At 50.7% G+C, this 23,597-nt stretch overlaps 6 protein-coding genes across 11 annotated transcripts in view; all 6 read left to right on the top strand.

The window, feature by feature from the left end:
- The first annotated feature begins 603 nt into the window (after nt 1-603).
- LOC131211581 (retinaldehyde-binding protein 1-like) lies at nt 604-6,736 on the top strand. Of its 5 annotated transcripts, none has more exons than XM_058205110.1 (5): nt 604-626; nt 1,250-1,386; nt 4,595-4,774; nt 5,316-5,410; nt 5,474-6,736. In XM_058205110.1, exons 3-5 carry the CDS (start codon nt 4,606-4,608, stop codon nt 6,149-6,151), a joined length of 942 nt encoding a protein of 313 aa, XP_058061093.1. In that variant the 5' UTR covers nt 604-626; nt 1,250-1,386; nt 4,595-4,605; the 3' UTR covers nt 6,152-6,736. The 5 variants fall into 5 exon arrangements, with proteins under 5 accessions (XP_058061093.1, XP_058061092.1, XP_058061088.1 ...); XM_058205105.1 differs by lacking the exons at nt 604-626; nt 1,250-1,386 and adding exons at nt 3,068-3,152; nt 4,446-4,485; XM_058205107.1 differs by lacking the exons at nt 604-626; nt 1,250-1,386 and adding exons at nt 3,077-3,140; nt 4,446-4,485.
- A 482-nt stretch (nt 6,737-7,218) lies between these two features.
- Nucleotides 7,219-8,495, top strand: LOC131209602 (beta-1,4-galactosyltransferase 7). 2 transcript variants are annotated; one of them, XM_058202703.1, is made up of 3 exons: nt 7,253-7,328; nt 7,435-7,569; nt 7,633-8,495. In XM_058202703.1, the coding sequence occupies exons 1-3, from the start codon at nt 7,259-7,261 to the stop codon at nt 8,484-8,486; spliced, it is 1,059 nt and encodes a 352-aa protein (XP_058058686.1). In that variant the 5' UTR covers nt 7,253-7,258; the 3' UTR covers nt 8,487-8,495. The 2 variants fall into 2 exon arrangements, with proteins under 2 accessions (XP_058058687.1, XP_058058686.1); XM_058202704.1 differs by having other exon boundaries at nt 7,219-7,569.
- A 183-nt stretch (nt 8,496-8,678) lies between these two features.
- LOC131210192 (torsin-like protein) lies at nt 8,679-10,355 on the top strand. Its single transcript, XM_058203402.1, has 6 exons — nt 8,679-8,952; nt 9,014-9,134; nt 9,201-9,217; nt 9,274-9,404; nt 9,468-9,919; nt 9,985-10,355. Exons 1-6 carry the CDS (start codon nt 8,748-8,750, stop codon nt 10,115-10,117), a joined length of 1,059 nt encoding a protein of 352 aa, XP_058059385.1. The 5' UTR covers nt 8,679-8,747; the 3' UTR covers nt 10,118-10,355.
- A 127-nt stretch (nt 10,356-10,482) lies between these two features.
- On the top strand, nt 10,483-12,084 carry LOC131210619 (torsin-like protein). Its single transcript, XM_058203894.1, has 6 exons — nt 10,483-10,777; nt 10,847-10,967; nt 11,029-11,045; nt 11,105-11,235; nt 11,297-11,748; nt 11,815-12,084. Exons 1-6 carry the CDS (start codon nt 10,582-10,584, stop codon nt 11,963-11,965), a joined length of 1,068 nt encoding a protein of 355 aa, XP_058059877.1. The 5' UTR covers nt 10,483-10,581; the 3' UTR covers nt 11,966-12,084.
- Nucleotides 12,085-12,292: 208 nt separating this feature from the next.
- On the top strand, nt 12,293-14,726 carry LOC131209516 (ATPase family gene 2 protein homolog A). The gene is made up of 2 exons (XM_058202601.1): nt 12,293-12,695; nt 12,760-14,726. Exons 1-2 carry the CDS (start codon nt 12,293-12,295, stop codon nt 14,724-14,726), a joined length of 2,370 nt encoding a protein of 789 aa, XP_058058584.1.
- Nucleotides 14,727-22,228: 7,502 nt separating this feature from the next.
- Nucleotides 22,229-23,597, top strand: part of LOC131208226 (ubiquitin carboxyl-terminal hydrolase 36-like) — a 26,820-nt gene continuing 25,451 nt past the window's right edge. The window contains exon 1 of the mRNA XM_058200878.1: nt 22,229-22,785. Coding sequence (XP_058056861.1) covers nt 22,229-22,785 — 557 coding nt within the window. The remainder of the gene's footprint in view (nt 22,786-23,597) is intronic.

The raw sequence follows: 23,597 nt of genomic DNA, 5'->3' as shown, positions 1-23,597 counted from the left end.
CCGTGACTTCGTGCCAGCGGCCTGTTAGTGTCTTTCGAAGTGATTAGAAGGTAGACGGAACACTGGCTCGTGGGTCACGCTGGCCCCAGGTTGCGCCACGTGGCGGAAAGTGCACAATCTTTCCCTCCGCTAGTCTCCATTGTGTCTGCGTGTCTCTACTAATTCAGTCCGCCGGATGAAAACTTCGCCCTCCCCCCCAGGTTAACCTCTGAACCCCCGGGTACCGTTACAGCGGGCGGCGCACAAAGTACGGCGCTGTGCACGTGTATGTGTTTGACCACAATTAGCATTAGCAAAAAGGCGGAACAACAAACGCATCGCGAGCTTTTCTCTGCGCATTGTTTCTGCCAGTCAACCCGGGCCGCCGCCCTCCCCGGAAACCCGGAAACGAAATCTTTATACGCAGCGTGTGGCGCGAGAATGAAAGGCTTACCGAAAGCGCGTACGAAAGGGGGCCGCGCGCGTTGTGGGGCCACAGTCCAGGTCCAGAGAGTAAGTGGCCACCCCGAGTAGTGCGAGTTATATATCGATACGGTACGGGCCGGGCCAGCTTCAGTTGCGATTCCGATGCCCAACTCGCCAGTGCCGCCAAACAACTTTCCTCGCGCTAGACGACAGAGAGTGTGGTAGGTCCGGTCCCATCGCAGAACGGAGCGAAAGTCCTGTCTCACCCCGTTCTCGGCCACGTGTGTCTTGCGGAATTGTTGCGCATTGCGCATAGCGCGCTCTCTCTCTGCGGGAGAAATGCTCGTTGCTAGGGGCAACGGACGACCTGTCACAACATGCAAGTGAAAGAGTGATGCGTCATGCCGTGGTTCGTGAAAACCGTGAATTCCGAGAAACCCGGCCCGGAAGTGTCGTGCGTGTCCGAGATCGGGAACCGGGGCCCGAGCCACGGATCTGTGACCGAGTACCAAGTGTGTGCGTCCTTTGTGTCGCATCTCGGCCATCGCTCGGCCTGTCGATTAGTCATTAGAGTTATGCTACTACCCGGCTTGGTGGCGATAAAAACGGTGGCCCACACAGAGAGCGAGGACAAACAGATCGCTCGGAGGGTGTGTGCCATTTTCCAACTGATTGCTGCAATCTGGCCACAAGCCCTGCTGGGCCACTCTGTTATCGTGACCGGGGGAAACAAAAGTGCCAGTGTCTGACCGCTGGACTGCCATACTGGCTCCGGGTTCCCTTTCGAACGCAGTGCCGTTAGGCGACGAGAGATTTAACTGACCCTTTTGACTCACTTTTACAGTTGCCGGTGATGATCGTTGAAACATCAGGATTAGTGCAGTGATCGAAAAGCAAAACAAGAAAAAACAACGAAGCAATTTCAGCGACGGCTGCAGATCAAGTGCTCCAAAGGAAAGGATCGTTCCAGACCGACCGGGGGTAAGTTGCAGTGGCGTTGTCGTTAGCGCTTGTCGAGCTGTTATTAGGTTTGCTCTCTCGAGTGCATTAAATAATAAAGTGACCTCCGCCTCCGCGGCTTCCCCCGGACACGGTATTATGTCATCACGGCGACCTTTGATCAACCGGGTACTCCCTCTGGAATTGCAGCTCCTTACAAGTGGCCGTTGCCGGGGTTGCCAATCCTCCGACCCGCCGTTCGAAGCTGGTTGTTTACACCCGGGGTCTGCTAATAATATGCTCCGATCCGGTCATCGGCCACGAGACTCACCATGTGTGTGCTACTCGCGATCTCTGGACTCTGGAGTGACGCGGCCGCCTGACCTACGATCGGTCCCTAGTCCGGTCCGCATTAGTGTTCTCGCGTGACGCGATCGAGACAGTGATCGTCGTCGTCGCGGTTATGAATTTTTCATCAACCAGTTTGCCTCAGGGAAGCTGACCGAAGTGTGCGGTTCGGAAGCGATCGGCGGGCCTGACCAATTCATCACCGCCTCAACACCGATGGCCGATGGCCGGCTCGGTGCTTTTATTTTTCCTCGATGTAAATCACACCGCAAGAGGTGTATAGAGGCCACGCGATCGTGTTCCGGCGCAACAGGAACTGGCGCACCGAATGCCAGCAGCTCGGCACACTTCTTTTACGGCACGCAACACGAACCTTTAACCTTAGACCACGAGTGGGTTCTCCGTTCCGTGCGAATGGCTGACAAAGGAACTTGCGTCAGTTGTGAAGCACCTAAGCAGTAGACGAGGGCAAACAACTTGAGATATTAATTGGAGAAGTTCATAAAGCAATTGCATTATTTTATGGACCCGACGCACTACAGCGGGGCCATAGAAGATCACGATTTAGGGGCGGATTGACCGATTGGATAACAGCTTGCGTCCGTTACCAACCGGGTCCCGTATTGACCGATCGCGGACTGGCTCGATGATCGCTGAGCAAACGATAAATTTCACGCTTCTTGAGTCGCCGACCCGTGTAAGCGATGTCTTCCTGTGGTGTGGCCACCTCGGGGCACGTGAAACCGAATCCAAAGATTTGAAGCTACAGCTGGCAAAGGGATTTGCATGAATCGCGACTCACGCGCCGGACAATGCCGAGTGTGACCGGCCGTGATCTCGCAGTGCAGGTCGTTGCCTTCCTCGAGTTCCCCGTGAAATCACGGCACAGGCTCTCCTGTGACGATGCCGCTACTGCTGCAGGTCCATTTCTTTCTACCCGTTCCACACTGACTTTTTGAAGGATGACCGCTTTTTCTGGTTCGTCACAGTATAGTGGTCAGCGCAAACTCCTCATCCGTTCCCCGCTGCAGTGAATGCAGCAGCCTTGATCTCTCGAGCACACCCCTCGGATCGTGGGTTTGTTTTGGTTTTTTTATGCAGCTCTTAATTTCTCTTCCGAACGATCAATCCGCGTCCACGTTACGCATGATGAAACGCTGCACCGCACGGCGTAGTAGTTGTGATCTGCAATGCAGCGCCTCGGTGAGCGGTGATCAATGCTCATTAGGCTCGGCTCACCGCTGACCTTCACGGTGAGCACTGGTGGCTGCTCACCGCATTAACCGATACCAACGCACGCAATCCGCAGCCGCCGCCATCGCCAGGTGAGCTCAGAACTTTTATATAGCCGCGCCATCGATCGCCACCTCCCGTCAGTTGCTGGAGATCGCTTACCGGTGCGAGTTCGTATATTGCCACACGTTTTCGCGATCGCGATCCCCCGTTCGGTGTGTGAAACCGTGAGTGGAGTTTCGGAGGAGCGCCAGGATTGTCTCGTTCTGTCTCGTTTGTGGTCACAACGAATTCAAACATCTGCGTGACATTTGCGGAAACAATGAGCGCGAGTCGCGAGGCGCAGTGAAATTTGAAATTCGATCCCCAAACATTTGACTTGTTCCGGGGTCCCGCGTTCCCCGGAAACAAAACTGGTGCCAACAGGTTGGGTGTCGGTGTCACTAAGTTTAGAACACTTCAGGTTTTGCTACATTTCATACAGTACGGGGGCGCTCCATTAAGGGTCCAACAACCTGTCTCTCGGCTCGGCTCGGCTCGGTAAGGCCGAGCAGAGTGGCCAGTAGTGAATGCTGCTTATGGTCAACGGGTTTCTTTCGTGCCAACGGTCATCGTGTGCTGTGCGGTGCAATTTATGTTTTGCGCGATCGCGACTGCAAAAAGACGGCGACCCGGCAAGCGATCCAGCTGTCCCCGCGCCCCGTGGTTTGCGCCGTTTGGGTTTAAATATTGACCAAACGGGGTCGCCCTAAACTAACAACATTCTGGGCGAAACGAGGTCGCCCGAGTTTTCGATCGCAAAGCCCGATAAGATCGCGGCTGGGAAGATCGTGTGCGTCCGTTTGCTTACGCAAAACCCTTCCGTCAGCCGGAGCGGCGAAACAGGGACCGTGAAATCAGGTTAACATTACGGTACGCGCGCGCAGGGGGAGCGCCACAAATTGCACCGTGGCCGGGCGCGCGCACTGATAAACAATAAGTTGTTGTGTGCCAATTACGACGCGAGCCCGCTCGATTGGCTGACGTAAGCCACCAGTGGCCACCCCAAAGGGAGCATCCCTGGAGCGCTGGTGACGCTGGTGGACACGTGGATTCCGGGGTCTCCATTAAGGGCTGAGAAGATGGCTATGGGAGCCTGAGAACTTTGGCCCCACCCCGGAGATCACTGTTGGTGCTTAGGCGATAACGATCGCTCTAGCGGTGGTCCTAGCGAGCGGGGGTAATTACGTTTGAATGTCGGTTCAACCGGGGAGGTCCGGTTGAATGTCGGCTTCCGCCAATTATCTACCGGCTGGAGGGAGAGAGAGAGTCAGAAGCAAATTAACACCTCGCAGGTGCGCTTGCCAAATCTGTTTGAGCCTCCGTTTGGTGAGATCGTACCGATCGTGCCTGACCTTCTTGGGGTCGTCTTCACTTTAAACCCTGTGCGGCCACTATTACCAGAGACAGAACGAGAGTTCCTCATTTGCTCAGCGAGCGAGAGTGAATTATTATTGATTGAAATTCAAATCTCCCACCAGTAACAGTCGCCGATCGAAATACGAAATCCATTCAAAATGAGTAAGTAACGCACCAGCAGCGAAATGATAGCTCTGAAAGCGTTCAACGGAAACGGTGCCATGCTGGAAGCCAACCAATCATCTAACCGAGACTCTTCCCTTGCCCACAGGGGTTCCGACGATGCTGTCCGACGTAGAGGAGTTGCCATCGGTCCAGTTGGGCGATTACGTGCTCCGGTTCGAGCTGGAAGATCTGACGCCCTTCGGCAAGGAGGTCGCCAAGAACGAGCTGCGTGAAACGCCCGAAATCCGCGATGCCTCGGTCGCCGAGCTTCGGATTCTGCTTAAAGGTAAGACGCGTAAACGATTTTTGTGAGCGCTTAGGCAGTGCTTAGGCCCATTAAATTTAACCGAGCTTAAGACCTTCAGGTTTCGCCGTTCCAATTGGCAAACCGGCTAGCTTTAGCTTGTGTTTCATTCGCCAGCGATTCCAAAACGTAAACACACCCCAAAACCGGCTCTTGCACTTCCTGGTGGCTTCGTCGTTCTTTGTCCCCAACTCGCCCCAAGGTTGAGAAGATCTTCCGATCAGTAATGGGTTCTCTCGCTTGCGTCAGACTATTGGGCACCGCGAAAGACGGGCATTGATCATTACTCATCCCGGGTTTTTTCAGTTCCCCTAGACCGCGCAAAGCCTGCAAATTACCTCGTTCCGACGAGGTGGTGACGATGCTGAAAGTGCGCGCAATTATTTAGGAACTGTAAACCCCGCCCGGCGCTGGCGACAGTGACTCGGGGTTTTGTGTTTTGTTTTGTCACCGGGTGTCCCAATCCCCCAAAACGGTTGTTAAATAGCGAAATTATCGTGATGATCCTTTCGATCGATTACAGAAGTGGAAGGCCTGGTGGTGCCGCTGGACAACGATGACTGGATGATACGGTTTCTTCGACCGTGCAAGTTCTACGCCAAAAGTGCCTGCGAGCTGGTAGGTTACGGGCTACGGGAAGAGCCCTTCGGAGTCGATGTGACTAATTCCCTTGCTTTACAGATCCAGCGGTACTTCCAGTTCAAGATCAAACACTGGGACATGTACAACGAGCTAATGCCATCGAAGGAGGCCAACATCTTCAAGCAGAACATCCTGGCCGTGTTTCCGAACCGCGACCAGTTGGGGCGCCGTGTGCTGCTGCTCGAGCTGGGCAAAAACTGGAAACACAAGGAGGTCACGCTGGACGAAGTGTTCAAGGGGTGCGTCCTGTTCCTGGAGGCGGCGATGCTCGAACCGGAAACGCAAGTGCACGGCGCGGTGGTGATCTTCGATATGGACGGCCTGACGCTGCAGCAGGCCTGGCAGTTCACGCCGCCGTTCGCCAAGCGCATCGTCGACTGGCTCCAGGACGCGGTGCCGCTGCGCATTAAAGGCATTCACATTATCAACCAGCCAAAGATCTTCAACATGGTGTTTGCCCTTTTCAAGCCGATTCTGCGCGAGAAGCTGCGGAGCCGCATCATCTTTCACGGGACCGATCGCGAGTCGCTCTACAAGCACATCTCGAAGGAGTGCCTGCCCGCGATCTACGGCGGAACGGTCGATGCGCCGCGGGTGCAGGGCGAACAGTGGTACGAGCTGCTGCTGAAGTGCGACAACGAGTACAAGGAAATCAACCAGTACGGCTACACCAAGCAGATGGAGGAGCTGCGCAACAAGAAGAACAAAAAGAAGTGATCGTACGCAGGACTGGCGTGGCAGGGAGCAGCTGCTCCGCTGATCGGATCTCAGGCAGATGGGATGCGTGATGTGATTCTACATACACAAATACAGTTACAGCACAAATACACATGTTGATTACCACCGCCGACGCACTGAGCCTATGCTCTGGCCGCCCCCACCTACCATCACCGACAAAACGGAGCCGATTACAAACCGATTCGGCTCCCTCCCACCTGGAGCGGGGCTGGCCCGCGTTTTGCATCCCCGGTGCTAGCTTTTCCTCATATTTTCAATCACTGGTTATGGGTTTCAGCAGGCAGCAGGAAACTTACCGGGGCAACCTGGCAAGGCACACAGGCAACCGAGCACTTTTCTAGTTAATTAGTGGCCGCGCGTACGCGTAAAGACATGAGTGTCGTGATAGGATATGTTTCCGATTTTTTTAAACTAACCGAGCACACTCTCCTTCAAACGACAGTGCAAACGCGGGGTCCGAGCACAAAGACTGTCCGAGTGACCAAGTAAGGAGTTTTAAAAGTTATGCTAACAGCAGTATAGGTTAGCTGAGGCAATAAAGAAAGTTTAAAGTGTTGGAGAAAGAACCAAATGAAAGGGTCCGGTTTTTGTTCAAGTTGCACATTTTTTGGGAAAGAAATGGTAATAATATCGTGCAGCGCGAATCAGTTGGTCCGATTCAAAATTGCAGTACGATAGTCGCCCATAGGTGGCGCTACGCATCCTGAGAGGGAAATAACAGCGTGCTTCAATTCACCGATGCTATGAACAATCGTTTATTGTGAAATAATTGAATAAAGAAAAGAAACTAAGAAGAAGCTCAATTTTATTTAAATACATTTAACTCACATGATGTTTTCTTTTGCACATCACTGTAAAATGCTGCTGTTTGTGTGGAGCACCTTCGATGTGACGTTTTGTTCGTGTGCACTTTGTTTTGACAGTAGACAGTGTCAAAAGAAGCATTTAAATACGGTGTTTACTCGTACAGCATGGATAATTTGTGGTTTACCTATTGTTTATTTGAATGTTTTGCTTCGTCGCGAACGTAGATTCCATTACTTTAGTTTGTTGAACGTTGAAACGTTTGTAAAAGTATATTTATTCATGCAAGATTTCAACCGTAGTGAAGAAAAACATGTCAACAATCGTCTATCAAGAAACCAACACCTGCCCGGTGCGTGCGGCACCTAATTGCATCTAATTTTAGAACCTTATCCAAACATATCGCGACCAAACATATGCATACACTATCGCGACACACTTCCGGTTTCTGGCAATAGTGTGTCGATCGTGCGATCGCCGTAATGGTGCGATGGTGAAGCTCATGCGTACGATTGTCTTACGATTTGTCGGTATTTGCGTGTTCGCCTTGATTGCAGTGGCACTGCTAATTGGTGGCCTTCCAACCGCATTGGGTAACTTAAAAACCGGCTAGGGGAGCGATTCTAGCGTCTCACTAAAAGATTCTTCGTCCTCAGATCCGAGCTGCAAGTGTGAAGAAAGCCGAGAACGTGATTTGCAGCATGAGCAGTTCCACCGGAGCTTCCGGCAACTCGAGCAGCCCACCGACCGGAAGAAGCTGGCGATAGTGGTTCCGTTTCGTGACCGATTCGACGAGCTGCTACAGTTTGCACCCCACATGGCCACGTTTTTGCGCAAACAGAACATCCCGTTTCACATCATCGTCGTGAACCAGCACGATCGGTATCGATTCAATCGTGCGTCGCTGATAAACATCGGCTTCCTGCAGGCCCAGGAGGAATACGATTATTTTGCCATGCATGATGTCGATCTGCTGCCGCTCAACGATAACCTGCGGTACGATTTTCCCGCCGAAGGTCCGCTCCACATCTCCGGACCCGAGTATCATCCGAAGTATCATTATGCCGCGTTCATCGGTGGCATACTGCTGCTGCGGATGGAACACTTTGCCCAACTGAATGGCATGTCCAACCGGTACTGGGGCTGGGGGCTGGAAGACGACGAGTTTTACGTGCGCATCAAAGAAGCCGGCCTAGAGGTGCACCGTCCCAAAAACATAACGACCGGAACGAACAACACCTTCCAACACGTGCACGATCGGGTGCACCGCCGGCGCGACACGACCAAGTGCTTTAATCAGCGGGAAGTGACCCGAAAGCGTGATCGAGAAACGGGGCTCAATACGCTGAAATACTCGGTGCACAGCCGCCGCGAGCTAACCATCGATGATGTGCCGGTGACGGTGTTGAACGTGCATCTTTTCTGCGATAAACAAAAAACTCCCTGGTGCGAGTGTGACACCACGGCGAACAATCTGACGGAGAAGATACCGAAAAAGAAGCCCCGATAGTAACCCCGTGGCCATACTACGATTTTATTATGCTAGTATTTTGTTATTGAATAAATTGCAACTATCGATCTTTGATAAGCAGAGTTTTGAATCAGCAATCAGCCGTTCTAAACGTTCCGCTCAAAAGTGACAGCACCGGAGGCAAGTGTCAAACCGGTGAATCAGCTGTTTGTTTCCAAGAGACCGGATTTTGCGGGTTTTTCTAACATGTTCCGGCTGCATTAGTTCGTCCCAGGTGCGCGAAAACTCGAAATATTCAGCATGAAGCTAAGCGTTCCCCTTAGAGCACTTTCATGGTGTATACTGGTAAATAGCTTAGTTCCATGTAGCGCGTTCTTTGATGTAGGAAACGTAGCGGAAGTAATGAAAACCAATCTCGCTGCTGCGTATAGTTACACCAAGCACAACACTTACTGCAAGGCTTTAGAATGTTGCAGTTTGGATTACATCTATTACGACCTGGATGGTGGGTTCGATTTTTGCACTGATTTCCAACAACTGACCCAAGTATCCAATTTCCGGTAAAGCGTTGGGACAGATGCTCGAAAAGAACCTCTTCGGGCAACACATCGCAAGGACCGTTGTTGTGGGTGCCATCGGTGGGCACCTGAAAAACATAGCAACTTCTGATAAACCTCTTGTGATAAGGTAAAGCGGGAAAGTATGCTTATAATAATTTTTTGTCGATAACAAACATTCTTCTTCTCCTTTTAGTTTCCATGGTGCTCCTGGTAAGTGCTGTTTTTTCATTTGTACTACAGCCATTAACCCCGTTCGTTCGCCACAGGCACAGGAAAAAACTACATAGCGGAGCATGTGGCCAGAGCATTGTACAAAAAAGGCATGGAGAGTAAATTTGTACACAAGTACCTGGGACGGATAGATTTTCCGCTTGAGAGTCGATTGGAGGAGTACCGAGTGAGTCACAACCTGTGTTGCTTAGGGGAATGTTCTTTTACCAGCAGAATTGTTGTATTCCAGGTGCAGCTAGTCAACGACATTACGTCCGCGATCGCCCATTGTCCACAATCGCTGTTTATATTCGACGAAGTCGAAAAGATGCCACCGGGTTTGTTTGACTCGATCGTATCGTTGCTGGACAATCATGCGTACTCGAGGCATCACGATTATCGGCAAGCAATCTTCATTTTCCTCTCGAACATCGGGGGACCTGAAATTGCGGAAGAGTTGAAGCAATTGATGAAGTCCGGAAAGTGGCGCGAGGATACGAAAATGCACGATTTCGAGCGCACGCTCGAAATTTCTGCCTACAATCTTGATGGTGGTTTACTCCGTAGTGAGCTGATCGAATCACATGTAATCGATCATTTTATTCCATTTTTGCCGCTCGAACAGCGGCACGTCGAAAGCTGCATCAAGAAAGAGTACTTCAAGCTAACCGGAAGATGGAATATTCAAGAAGATTTTCTAAAGTAAGTGGCTGAAGTAACGGTGTACAACTTTTGCGTAATGCTTATTCACATCTTTCCTTCTGTAGTGAAATATTCAAGGAAGCTGTCACCATGGACAACGAAGGTCTCTTTTCCAACAACGGCTGCAAGCGTGTGAGCAAAAAGGTTGAGGCTCTCTACTACAATCGATTACGCAAAAACCCTAAGGAAGAATTATAGTTCAGTTCGTCGTTCCTCAGCTGTCCTCCAGCGAAACATTGCCAAGGACCAAAGTGTGAATGCATCTGCCATAAGGCTTGAGGCGAAATTGCACAACAAATTTTGTGAGGAATACTTAACATCCATTACAGAGCTATTACCATTTAACAAACTAACAGCTGAGACAGAGGCATGCATTCCTTTAATTTCATACATTTTTATTTCATTGTTACTAAAATAAAAGCTGTGCTGGAAGTGTACCACGTACGAAACTTTATTTTACAGTGTGGATTACTTTGTTTACCAACAAATAAGTGACAGTTGAGCGTCAAAGTAGAAAGTGATGTTGTGGTTGTTTGATTGGTGCAGCTGCCGATAACCGGACGGAGTCGGGTTGAAGACGGTTTAACCAAGGATGAATCACGAATTTCGTTAGACAGATATGATCTTTGGACAGTGCTTGGTCTGTGATAAACAGTTTAAAAATGAAGTGGACTGTGTCCGTCTGGTACAGCAGTAGCTTTCTTTGGTACTTGCTTTTGAACAGCGTCGTTCCCAACAGTGCATTCATTGATTACCTAGCGAAAACATTCGCTACCTTGGGTAGCTTCACGGTGCAGAACACTTACTGCCGAGTCGCAGAATGTTGCAGCTTTTACGACACCAAGCAGGCAATGGACGGTAAGTGATTGTTCAACAATTGTTGCCTTGGTTCCTAACAATTGAAATCACACTATTTCACATTTAAAGCACTCGAAAAGGAGCTTGAAAAGAACCTTTTCGGACAACACATTGCAAAGGAAGCAGTTTTGGATGCCATCGGTGGGCACCTGAGAAACATAGCCACTTCTGATAAGCCGCTCGTGATAAGGTAAAACGGGAGAGTATGCTTATGAGAGTGTTCATTACAAACTTCTTTCTCATTCTTTTAGTTTGCATGGCTCTTCAGGTAACTGCGGATTTTCCGTTTTTTTATCACAGCCAATAACTTGATCCTCCGCCCCATAGGTACCGGTAAAAACTACATTGCAGATTATGTCGCACGAGCTCTGCGCAGTAAAGGTGCGAAGAGTAAGTTTGTACACAAGTACCTGGGACGGATAGACTTTCCGCTGGAGAGTCGATTGGAGGAGTACCGAGTGAGTCAATCTGTGCAGCGTAGGGGAATGTTCTTTAACCATCAGAATTATTGTACTTCAGTTGCGACTCGTCAGCGACATTACGTCCGCGATCGCCCAGTGTCCACAATCGCTGTTTATATTCGACGAAGTCGAAAAGATGCCACCGGGTTTGTTTGACTCGATCGTATCGTTGCTGGACAATCATGCGTACTCGAGGCATCACGATTATCGGCAAGCAATCTTCATTTTCCTCTCGAACGTCGGCGGACCAGAAATTGCTCGAGATTTAAGGCGATTGATGCAGAGCGGAACATTTCGTTACCTAACATCAATGCACGATTTCGAGCGTACGCTGGAAGGGTTTGCCCTGAATGGAATGGGCGCGATGTATGATAGTGATCTGGTCAAGTCGCAGGTGGTCGATCATTTCATACCACTTTTGCCACTCGAGCAGCGGCACGTCGAAAAATGCATCAGGAAGGAGTACTACAAGCAAACCGGAAGCGAGGAAATCGAGGAAAGTTTGCTTGAGTAAGTTTCAGGTGTATTATTTTTGTGTTCTTCTGTTACCATTTTTGCTAATCGTGTACCCTTCAGCTACATTTTCAGGGAAGCCGTTACAATGGATGAACATAATACTTTTGCCAATAACGGCTGCAAGCGTGTGAGCAAGAAGGTGGAGTCTTGCCACAACAATCGATTGCGTAAAAACCAAACAAAATCAGAGATGAGCAAAACAGACTTATGATTTAAGAGTGCTGGTGTGCAGTGATGGCCAAAGTTTGAATCCATGTACCATTATGTGAAATTGCACAAACCGTGGATAAGAAACCATGCAGGTACGGGCGTCATATACATAAAAATACTAACAATCTGTTCTTAAATACTTTTTCTTTTTAAAATAATTACATAAAGTTTATGCTGAAATATCATGCATGAGCTGCCCGAATTTTATTTTGCACAGTGTAGTTCACTTTGCTTACCAACAAATCAATGACAGCTGTCAAACTGGGTGTGCGGCACGTGTTTTGATTCTCAGCAGTCCGCGCGTTGTAATTGTGTTCCGCCAGACGAAATGCCTCCGAAATCGGCCACAAAGAAAGAAAGGGTACCTTGGTGGAACTGTGAAAAGTGTCGCACGTACCTTCCAACAGCCGAGCTTCCGAAGCACCAATCGGACAACTGTGCAAAGATCGATACTTTGAGTGCGTACGTTTCTTCTGCCGGTTTGTTCCACTGTCAGCGCGCAGAGATCGGTGATTTGTCGGCCTCGCATGAGGAAGTGAAACAATGCACGGCCAGCCAACGGTACGGGTTGGTTGTGTTCCCGATAAGCGTGGCCCGAAAGCTAGGTCTGGCGACGGGGGATTTTGTTCGAGTAACACTAAGCCGAGGCACGGAACCACTCGGTTCCGTAGTTCGTGTACTGTGGCCTACGGATGACCTTAGCGGCCCAAGGTTAGCCCTTGAAGCTTTAGGTAATTTGGGTTTAGATTAACGAAAGGACGATCGTAATGGCGCATGGTATTTGGTTTTTTGTAGATGAGTTTGAATTCAGTACCAAGGAACTGTTGAGTGCTTGTGTGGCACCGCTCGAATGTAGCCGTCTGGAAGACGCGGAAGAAATTACCCTCCACCTGGCTGACCCCGAAAAAGCGGCTCTTTTTCGAAAGAATGGAAAGTTTCTGCTCTCCTGTCTAAAGGAACGCCTGAAAGGCTCGGTGGTTCTAAGCGAAAATGTGATTTGTTTAAATATTTGCAATAAACGATTCGCTTTTGACATCGTGAACGTACGAACCGCCGGAACGGACTTAGCCCAGGAGATGGCAAAGATGAGCCTGACTGATGGCAGAATGTTTCTGATTCTGCGAACAACAAAATTCGTACTTCAGGATGACTCCGAGAAAGCGCAGCGGAACCACCAGATTCAGCGTTACGCGTTGGCCAACATTGGTGCTCTGGACAGTATCATAAGCGAAGTGAGTGCGTTAATTGATACCGCGTTTGGCATGGGTACCGGAACGACGAGCACGGCTCCGGAGAGGCCCATCAGCCGTGGAATACTCCTTTACGGTGTCTCGGGCGTCGGGAAAACGATGCTGGTTAACGCGTTGGCCACACACTACGCACGTTGCCACGTGGTGCGCATCAATTGCTCGGAGGTATTTAGCAAGTTCTACGGTGAATCGGAAGCCAACGTTTCGCGACTGTTTACCGAAGTGTTCGACGTCTACCCGAAGCCTGCGCTCGTCATCGTGGAGGAACTGCATAACCTGTGTCCGAAGAGCGCTGCGAGTGATATCGTGAAGCGTGCCTCACAACACTTTCTCAATCTGCTCGATGGTTTGCACGCGACGATCAATGGGAGCCGCACCATGGTGCTCGGAACGACGGACAATGTGGACAACGTGAATGCCCTGTTACGGCGTGGCGGTCGACTGGATTACGAGTTTGAGCTTCCGGTGCCAGATGCACCGGGGAGGGAATCCATTATGCAGCGAATTCTCGCCCGATTTACTCACCATTTGTCGGCGGACGAGATCCGTGCGGTTGCCCGCATAACGCACGGATACGTCGGAGCTGATCTGGAAAATTTGGTCGCGAACGCCGCAGCCAGTACGATCGCGATCGATGGTGCTGCGTTGCTGGCGGCCACGCAGCAGGTGAAGGCGAGTGCGATGCGCGAGATAATGATCGAGTGTCCGAACGTTCAGTGGAGCGATATCGGTGGGCAGGAGGAACTAAAACTCAAGCTGCGTCAAATCATCGACTGGCCCATCCACCATCCGGAGGTGTTCGAGCGGCTCGGCATCAAACCACCGCGCGGGTTGCTCATGTTTGGACCTCCCGGTTGTTCGAAAACGATGATCGCGAAAGCGATCGCGACCGAGAGCCGGCTGAATTTCCTTTCGATCAAGGGATCGGAACTGTTTTCGATGTGGGTCGGTGAGTCGGAGCGAGCGGTTCGCGATCTGTTTCGTCGGGCCCGTCAGGTCGCTCCGTCGATCATCTTTTTCGACGAGCTCGATGCAATCGGTGGCGAACGATCCGGAGAAGGTGGTGGGAGCTCGGTAAAAGAACGGGTCCTTGCGCAACTGCTCACCGAGATGGATGGCGTGAGTGTACTGAAGGATGTAAGTATCGTGGCCGCCACCAACCGACCGGACCTCATCGATCGAGCACTGTTGCGACCGGGTCGTTTGGATCGCATCGTTTACGTTCGCCTACCGGACGATTCAGCACGGGAGGAAATTTTTCGCATAAAACTAAAAGCGATTCCCACGGCCCCCGATGTGGACGTACAGGAACTGGTGCGGCGTACGGCCGGTTATTCGGGGTCCGAAATCGAAGCCGTCTGCCAGGAGGCGGCCCTGCGCGGACTTGAACAATCGCTCGATGTGCAGACCATCGAATGGACACACTTTGCGTATGCCCTGGAGACACTGCGACCACGCACCAGTTCCGATCTGTTGCGTCTCTATGACGACTATCTGAAGCGACACCAATAAAAACGGCAAAAAGTGACCCTATTAATCATGCGTTTTTTCTGTTCGTGCACCAAAATTGAGATATATTGCTCTGGAGAGCACTCCGAGGGCCATCCCAGTTCCATTTGGCCGACGTCCCTCGAAGCATTACGGTGGTCATTACGATGCACAAATTTCTTATGCCAACGCTGCATCAATTAGCGCCAGTTGCCCCCGGGAGGGGGGCCAAGATCGTTTTAGCACCTTCCATCCTTCTGTTCCTCGGAAAATTATGTTTGTATTTCCTTCGGCCGCGGTTAGCTTACCGATTTGAGGCATGATTTTATTTGTTTTGACCCTCGTGCTCTTGGTTCCCGAGGGAAGTGCTTCGCGGAAGCGAAATGCATCCAAACTCAAACAGCTTAAAAGCGGTCAGTATCGGTCTGCTGGACCGTGGCCACGGCCTCATCCCGCCCTCTAACCAATAAACCTGTCAAATAATTCAAATATTTAATTACACCCGAAACAATAACTCATCCCGGTTCGAGCCTCAGCGATGGCTGGAGGCCAAACGGAGCGGCGAAAATTGAAATCATTTTGGGAACTGTTGCTGACGTCCAGCTGTGCGATGGCCGGGATAAAGTGGCGTTGCACTCGGCTTCGGATGGGGATGGGAACTTTCGTATTATTAGCTCATGGCGCGGCGTTCTCCAGCCGCAGTGCACTTCGTTACAATAACCGGCGTGCTTTAGTTCACTTAGACAAGTTGCATAATAATGTGCTCCGGTTTCTGGGCGGTGCGCGGCCCGCTGGAACGGATACGATTTTGGGGCCCGCGCGGTCAAAGAGCCGCTAGAAAATGTGTTATGATTATTACGTGGCGGCGACGGCGGCTTCAGTACTCCACTTCTTGGAGCCGAGTTCGTTCTTTGCTTACTCACTTTTTGGGAGGTTCACTCCCCAAAACTCCAGTGGGCAATGGGTCGCCATGGCAACGAACTCTCGGAATGATCTTTAACTCGTTGAGAGCAAAGGCGATGACGTGCTGATTCACGCGATGCTTATGCTTCTGCGGTCAGCAGGCGTTGCAGATCGGAACACGGGGCACGGAACACGTGGATTGAAAAGTTACTGGAATTTTATTAGGAGCGATTAAGAATATTATCACTGTGAAACCGTATGCATCACGATGAAAAGATTATCAGAGATGAACACGTTAATAGACAGTTTAAGCCCCAAGCCATCGTTTCTTTTGCTAAACGATCGATCACAGAAACTAATGTAGTCCAACTATTGAATACTTCCCGGTTTGGGTCGTGCGTCACACACGTTTTGGGATTTCTTGGAAAACCTCCGCCGCTCTCCATCGAACATTGGCTGCACGTCCGCGGGAGGAAATGTTTTCCATATGCTAATGTAATTGGCCTCACCAATCGCTACTGTTCGGGGAGAGAAAGACATTGGCATAATGAAGGCAGCGAGCGATGATGACTGGCCTGTTGTTGATGCGTTCTTATGCGGCAGTCCCTTTGGAATGCGAATAATTTTTGGTTTTTTTCTGTGTCGGTCGATTCAGTGATTCGAATGCCCGGTATGCTACAACAGTGAGCAGACAGAAGCGATGAGTTTAAGCTCAGACCCCTCGGAACGCGAACATGAATATGTTGGAATCAATGAGTAGCGATGCCCGGATCTTCCAGATGTGGTGCGTACGATTAAACATGATCCGCGCGGGCTCGACTTCCACTTTCGAAGCAATAGGCACGCGTCGGGTGTGTAAACAGTTTTTCTCGATTTTCGATTTCCACCATTCCGCGGAATCCATCCGTAATGCTGCCTAAACGTTTTGCTTGCCACGGCTGTAGTGGTTGCTCATACTTCTTCTACAAAATTTCATCGCCCACCCATTATTCAACGGAATCGCGCTTTCATTGGCTTTCGATGAATGCATTGTTCGTGATCGTAACGATCGTAAGGGGCAAGTGCAAGTGAAGATCGTCGAGTGTTCCTAGAAATAGCACGAACCGCGAAGATGAATCACGGAACGAGCTGCTAATGGATCGATCATAATTCTTGAAATCGATCTTTTCGGGGGCACCCCCCGGCAAGCATCGATCTCTCGTTCGCGCCGAGACGTGGCAACATCGTGGCGGGTGTTTAGGAACGTGCGTGTTTTATTTATCTTTCGAACACCGCAATTAAAAGGCCGTAAAATGTAAAACCGGCAACATATCGGGATGCGAGAAGCATAACGCGAAGAACGACCTGATTGCTGCAGTGTTAGAATAAATAGTTAGATTGACTATGGCACCCCATGGTTAACTTGTTGTTTCACTTTTAAAACACATCCCTAGCATCGTTTAAAACAAATGCTGCAGTTCCCCGAGTATCCTTCGCCAAGGGCTCGGAACTCGGGCTGTAGTTTTTGCATTGCGCGCCTGGAATGCAGATTCGTCACGGACTTCCCCGGGAGCGCATCCTTTAAGCTCTAAGCCAATCAGTAAAACGCTTACCGTCCCGATTTTATGGCCCAATAATGAAATGCAGCAGCGAAACTGGGCGTATGCTGGCCGTAAAACGGTTTTTGTGCAGACCCCGAATGCCACACCGACAGCCTGTTCGTTGCCCTGGTGATGGGGATTAAGGAAGAGGTCATAAATTTCTTGCACTCGATATGTGCGTTCCGGCTTCTTTGGCGGTTACCATGGAAACCGCATGATGTGACTTGGAGCTCGAGATGAGGCCTAACCGTTTGGGCATAGAAAAAAAGGAAACCAATTTTAGGGACCTTTCGGAGACGACATATTGCACAAACTACACGTTTTTTTTATTGAGAAAACGTTTTTTTTTCGGGAAAGAAAAAACCGATGACCCGCTGCAGTCAAGCAATTCTCTTTCATCCTCTTTTTTATGGGTGGACAGTAGAGTGCGGTGCAGCCAAGCCGAGCGGCCCGTTTTTACCACCCAGACTTTTGTAGCCATCGCATCGCGTATCCGCCGACTTCGAACAGGATTGTTGTCATTGGAGAATTTATTCTCGTCACGAAATGTCCCTGCCTGTCCCTGCCGAGCCCTGCCGTACTGCAGCATGTGCAGCAGTCTGGCCCTGGGAGGGATGGTGGCCCCTCTCCGGTTAGAATTTGTTCGGTTGCGCCACACGATTGCAACTTTATGACATCCGCGTTGGGTTCCGCGGAGGTTTGTCGTTCTTGTTCTGGCGACGGGAACAAGTAAACAACCAGCTAGCTGGCTTGTGTATGTGGGTGTTCCTGGTGGCCATCTCAGGGGTCTTTACACGCCCTTACATGGACGGAACATTCTGCCCTCATTGGGGAGTATTATTCAAATTCAGCGACACAACGGCTTGTCAGGCCGATCAACTGACAAGCGAACACGTGCTACAGTTACCGTGGCACATGTTTGAATGGGGTTCGTTGGAACACCACAGCCCGTATCGTTCATGTTGCTAACGAAACTTATGTTCAAATCCAAGCTCCGAGTCGGAGATATTGATCCAAATTAGGTTTACGTTTCCGCAATGTCTAGGAAGGGATTATAGTTTCAAAGCCTCGAGGCGTCGAAGGAGAACGACGTAAATCAGAATTTTAAATTACCACTCCATCCTCCACTCAGAGCTACTGTAGAAAAGGGCGATTAGTTTTCGGCTTTACGACCTTCGGTCAAGCTGGTTACGGAAGGCTTGTGTGAATCTTAAATTAGCTCATCATCAACAGGATTACCGCAGATTTGTTTCATCGATATTCTTTTGCTGTTGGTTTCGGTAAACGTTTGATAAAGGACAGACTTCAGTGCGCAGATACTGCTGCTCTGCTCTTACGACGTTCTTGTCTTTAAGACGCTTGGTTGTAAGGGTTAGAAATCTTATTTACCTTCCGAAGAAAATGCTATACTACTTGAATTTTCAGTGGCGGACAATGTCCGACTACTAGCTTTTTGTTAAAAGTGACCTCGTAAAACTCGACTCCCAGCACACGGCTAGTTCGCCCTAACGAGACCCTCTGTTCTCGTAAATAATCCTCGTTTCTATTAGCTTACAACGCTCGCCGGCAGCACCGTCTTCCCAATCCGTCCTCTCCGTTTCGGTCCCCGGGGGGGAAAACGTGGTATTCGCTCGTGAATTTTTACGACCCTGCACTTGATAGAAAGCCCACAACGGTGCAACGGCTGGACCATCGAATTTCTCCGGTACAGTTCCGGGCTGGCACCGGAATAGACTCGGCCGCAGAACGAAGTGCACCCGTGGAATTCACAAATCGTCGTTCTCAGCAAACATTTAAGAAAAAGTCCCGACTTTCACTAAATGTTGTAGATTCCAATTGAAGGCACCAACACGCTCTCGCCAATTGCAGTTTCTTGCATCGGTCTGCTCTTGACTTCTCTATCAATGTCAATGATAAACGCGCACAGAACGGACCCCGGACTATGCGGCTGCGGTTGCTCTTGGTGTAAACATGCAAATCGATCATTAATCATAACTGGCCTGGGCCTGGACGCTGGGCATGAATCTGAACTCTGAACGACACCGGCGTCTCGAAGATAGCGAAGTTCAGCAAAACAAGCCAATAAATGGACGGAGCGCCCTTGCGAAATGCCGTGTCCCTAGGACCGGGAAAGACGGATCGTTCCCACGGAAGCCTGGGCCACCAGCAGCACTGGGAGCATCATTTGTTGCGAACGGAGCTCACGTGCCGCTTGGTTTATGCTCGAGGATAAACAAAAATTTTCTACGTGCGGGCCCCCTAATGGAGACCGCCCGAGTTCCGACCGCCCGTGCGTGCGTGCGTGCGTGCGCCAGTGATGGGTCATGAACTTGTGCGATGGCACTGCCATTCGTAGAGAGTAACCTGATGCCACCCATTTTATGGGATTCTGTAGCCCGCGGCATGAATGGCGCTGGCTGGTGATTCGGTTGCTTACACGCTAATGAAGCATCGGGGCGGAGGAACACGTTTGGCTGGCCGGGTTTTCGGTTCGGTATCTTCATCGACGGATACGTGCCGCTCTGGGTCGCGCAATCTACGCCACTCGCCTAAAGTGCATGTTTTTCCATTCCTCCGAAACCACGGCGCACGTGTCAACGTCAGCGATGTCGAAAGGGAAAAGACTGCCCGACATGACTTTTGAGCAAGATGTTTGAATTGTTCCTTTTTTTTTGTTTTGGGGCGGGTTGAAACGATTGTAAGCTCCCCAAATCGAAACGTGCACCGAAAGATGGATTGGAGATTAGGGAATGTGGGAGCCCTCGGGGCGATGGGATTGTTGTGGCCGTGGAAGTGCCACCGGCGAAGGTTTATGCTGCTTTTACCTTCGCGCGATGCGCCCACCGTGGGCCACTTTCGGGGAGGCCCATTTTATGGACAGCCGTTTAGTCGAAATGGAAATTGGAGCCCGGTGGCCCGATTTCCGGTGTGCCCTTGAGTGGCCGATTGATATTGAGCAGCGAAATTTGTTCGTACCCGTTGGCCCCACGTCGGTGACTCCGGCTGCAGCGGCGGCTGATCATAATCTCCGCCGTAAAATTGTGGGGAGAAATTTCCAACACACAGAGAGTGTTCGAGAGTCAACCAATTAGACTGAAAGTTTATTCAAAATAATCCCTGCTCAATAAGGTGTGCTGCTTCACGAAATCAATCAGGGCCGGTTGGCAAGGGACCTCCTCAAGGGACTTCCTGGGGGCTTGGGGTAGAAAGGGGCCTTACTTTTATCGTGGCGTGTAATTATTGTTGTCGTTTCTGTGTCGCTGAAGCGCAAGCAATCACGCAAATACCAGCGCGACACGCGAACGCGAGGCGGGAAAACGTGCTGCAGCGGAAGGATTCTGCGTGAGCAGGAGAGAGAGAGCGAGAGAGAAACAGCGTGAGCGCTCAGCGAGATGAGATGAACCGCGGTTCATCCGGAGTGAGCGGGGCTCACTTGTTCAGTCGTTCAGTTATGTTCAGTTTTTCAGTTTTTCAGTTGTGGCCGGTTGAGAAGCATCGTTGTTCGGTTCGCGCACTGATTCCACATTTCGTGCTGCGAATCTCAAGGCAAGGCGCGTGGGTTACTGGTGTAAAGCATAATCGGCACGTCACGATCTTGCGGTGCGGTGCGTTCCGAGGTGATTAATGGTAAATCAACGATCTCGGTGTCCGGTGCGTGCTCGGAAACAAATTGTATCACCTGGCTGTGGTCGATCGAATGACAGTGTGCGCGCCGCCACCTGGAGCCAAAATTAATATTTAACGTTTTGGGCTCGTGATTTTCGGCCGTGCCAACACCGGCCGCGTGATCCTGTGCCGTGGCCGTGATTTGTCCCAGTAACGGAACGGCTTTCGTTTCGGCATCCAGTGAATCGGTTCTCCGCTTGGTGTATTGAAGATTGTGCAAGCTTTTCGTAAATTGTTTTCTTGTTGTTTGCTTTAAGTAATTACCGTTTTCTCCTGCCCGACAGAGCCTCCGATCTTGATCGGGGCTTGGGATGAGAAAAAGGACAGAGCGAAACGGGCTTTTATAAATAATCACGATCGTTAACGCGACAGCGAACGGCGCGAGCGTTCCATTACGCGGCGATTGTTTATTTGTTGCTCGCTTCGGGCATATTGTTCTTATCAAAACGTTCACATTTCGCCAATCCCGCCGAAGGGAACATCCTGCGAACTGCGTACTCTTTGGCGAAGACAACGATTTCTGAGTAGTCCCGTCGTTGCTTTCGCGCAAATAGGTCTGGCCCCGCTGATTGGGGCAGATGATAATAAATTATTGCCCCGTGGCGCGATTGCTGGGGATTTTCGGCTTTAATCTCCTTACGCCGAGCCGATCACCGAGGGAGGGAGGGAGACAGAGCGAAGTAGGCAGTAAGTCTAACGATCGTCGATGTTGATCCGTAGCGCGGTCCGATGAGTGAGTGAGCTGATAAAGTGCGATTGTTTTATGTCATTCACGCAGTGTGCAGTGAGGTTAGTGGGAAAAGGAGTTGTTGATCTTGCGGGTGATCGCGACGGCGCAGCCATGAGGCAATGTGCGCGATCAGAAACGTGGTGTGCGCGAGGATCGGCAGTATAATAAGCGGAGCGGCGTGAGTCAGGAACCGATCTAGAGAGGTGTCTTCTGGATGGGAAAACAGTCCATCTTAACGTTTGCTTCTTCGCCCTACCAGCAGATCGGCAGTGCCATCGCGATCGGAAGGTGATCTTACATTTTTCGGAGAATTCGAAAAACGGAACAAGATTCACGGGAAGAAAATGAAAAAAGAAAATGCTGTGAAGTGAATTAACAGCGGTGTGAAATGAAAAAGTATCGCCTTTCGGGCGAGCCGCGAATCCGATCAATATTCTCAGTCATCTCCGTTGTGGTGAAGGCGCCAGTGTATGCGTGTGCGTAGTGCGAGTGTGTTGGTGGCGGTTTTTTAATCTCGTGCTCAAAAAATTGTGCACCATCTTCGCGTGTCCCCGAGGCCCGGGCTAATCATGAAATCGTCCATGGGAATTACGAAAATCGCGGCAGTTCGTTTCATGTTCGTTCTGCATTTATTTTTGAACGTGAAAATGTGTGTCGGCTTCGCCGGCGATGCCGTGGCCGCTGCCAGTGACAGTGACATTAATTACGACGACGGCAACGGTGGCGAGTGGCCAGGTGGAGGAGCACGCGGCGGTCCACCCCTCCACTCCTGGCCATCACCGTCGTCCTCATTTTCGTCCTCGTCCTCGGGCAGCGTGCCGGCGCCGGATAATTTGGTTCGCTGGAAAGATCTTCCCCATCATCAGCACCACCACCACCACGGCCAGGCTCGGTCCCGAATGCATCACGTTCGGCACGAGCAGCACTATGTGCAAGGTCGTCCTGCGAAGGGTGCGACGAGGCACCCAATATCGGACGACCCGTCGATGCCGATGCCGATGCCGACGGATACCATCCGCACTACGGTCCACGGACCGCAGCAAAAATCACGTCATTCGAACCACAATCACCGCAAACATCAGAAGCATCATCCAAAACAGTCCTCGGAGTCGTCCGAAGAAGCCTCGGCGGGCACCAAACAGGTCGTGCAGCGGTTCGAGGTGCTGGATCTTGGCACTACGAAGGAAGCACACCGTGGCTCAAGGTAAGGCGGGTCTAGGGACCGAAAAGTGATTGATTTGTTTAGTAATCAACCCGGCCGGTTCCCGGTAGGGCAAGGTCAAGCCGGTGCGATTCACCGTGGCGGGCTGCTGATTACAGTAGGTCCACAAAACGCAGCACTAATGATGCGTCAGGCACTCCGGAGACCCTACACAATGTTGAGAAGCAATAAAATGCAACCGGCATTGCGTCACTTCGTGGAACTGTTTCCAAAACACCGCATTTTACAGGAACCTTGAATGCGCGAAATGTAGACCAAAGCAAGCGTCGGTGACCCGGAACACGGGGAGGGTTTTCCCCCTGATAGTGTGTTGGTCTCATCTCACGATCGAGGAAGGCGCTGATTCACTCCCGTCGCTCGCTTTCTTCGCCTCGCCGCCTGAGCGTGCGAAAAGACATGTTACTTTCAAGTGATAACACCCCGAACGGGTCACCGCCGTGTCATCCCGAAGCCGCTACGTCCTTTTCTGGAGCGACCGGTCGACAGATAGGAGCTGAGCCTGACAGTTCAATGGGGATTGTTTCGAGCGAGTATCTCTTAATGGAGCGCAAATGCACTGGGGTGGTGTCGCATAAGTCACCTTCCTTCGGAACATGCGTAATCCGACGGACGGCAATTTTCGCATACAAATGAAGTGATTTCTACTTGCTGATGACTTATTTGTGGACATCTTTTGGCATCTCCCTCCCCTGTTCCTACTAAGTAGCTGGGTAATGATGGGCTGGGTGCGCCGGGACGATGGCCGGCAATTATCAATTTTGCATGCATAATTTTTGTTAAATATTGACCCACCG

The sequence above is a fragment of the Anopheles bellator genome, chromosome 2 (genome assembly GCF_943735745.2).
Source record: "Anopheles bellator chromosome 2, idAnoBellAS_SP24_06.2, whole genome shotgun sequence".
In the NCBI taxonomy this organism is placed as follows: Eukaryota; Metazoa; Arthropoda; class Insecta; order Diptera; family Culicidae; genus Anopheles; species Anopheles bellator.
This window is presented reverse-complemented; position numbering and strand designations above follow the sequence as displayed.

Bases quoted from the DNA above. Each gene is read 5' to 3' on its own strand.
- LOC131210192 (XM_058203402.1), top strand. From the start codon at position 8,748: ATGAAGCTAAGCGTTCCCCTTAGAGCACTTTCATGGTGTATACTGGTA. The intron at 8,953-9,013 runs GTGGGTTCGATT...TTTCCGGTAAAG, and splicing joins CATCTATTACGACCTGGATG to CGTTGGGACAGATGCTCGAA. The intron at 9,405-9,467 runs GTGAGTCACAAC...GTTGTATTCCAG, and splicing joins GTCGATTGGAGGAGTACCGA to GTGCAGCTAGTCAACGACAT.
- LOC131209602 (XM_058202703.1), top strand. From the start codon at position 7,259: ATGCAAGATTTCAACCGTAGTGAAGAAAAACATGTCAACAATCGTCTA. The intron at 7,329-7,434 runs GTGCGTGCGGCA...TTCTGGCAATAG, and splicing joins AAGAAACCAACACCTGCCCG to TGTGTCGATCGTGCGATCGC. The intron at 7,570-7,632 runs GTAACTTAAAAA...CTTCGTCCTCAG, and splicing joins TGGCCTTCCAACCGCATTGG to ATCCGAGCTGCAAGTGTGAA.
- LOC131209516 (XM_058202601.1), top strand. From the start codon at position 12,293: ATGCCTCCGAAATCGGCCACAAAGAAAGAAAGGGTACCTTGGTGGAAC. The intron at 12,696-12,759 runs GTAATTTGGGTT...GGTTTTTTGTAG, and splicing joins GTTAGCCCTTGAAGCTTTAG to ATGAGTTTGAATTCAGTACC.
- LOC131211581 (XM_058205105.1), top strand. The intron at 4,775-5,315 runs GTAAGACGCGTA...GATCGATTACAG, and splicing joins GCTTCGGATTCTGCTTAAAG to AAGTGGAAGGCCTGGTGGTG. The intron at 5,411-5,473 runs GTAGGTTACGGG...CTTGCTTTACAG, and splicing joins CCAAAAGTGCCTGCGAGCTG to ATCCAGCGGTACTTCCAGTT.
- LOC131210619 (XM_058203894.1), top strand. From the start codon at position 10,582: ATGAAGTGGACTGTGTCCGTCTGGTACAGCAGTAGCTTTCTTTGGTAC. The intron at 10,778-10,846 runs GTAAGTGATTGT...TCACATTTAAAG, and splicing joins CACCAAGCAGGCAATGGACG to CACTCGAAAAGGAGCTTGAA. The intron at 11,749-11,814 runs GTAAGTTTCAGG...TGTACCCTTCAG, and splicing joins ATCGAGGAAAGTTTGCTTGA to CTACATTTTCAGGGAAGCCG.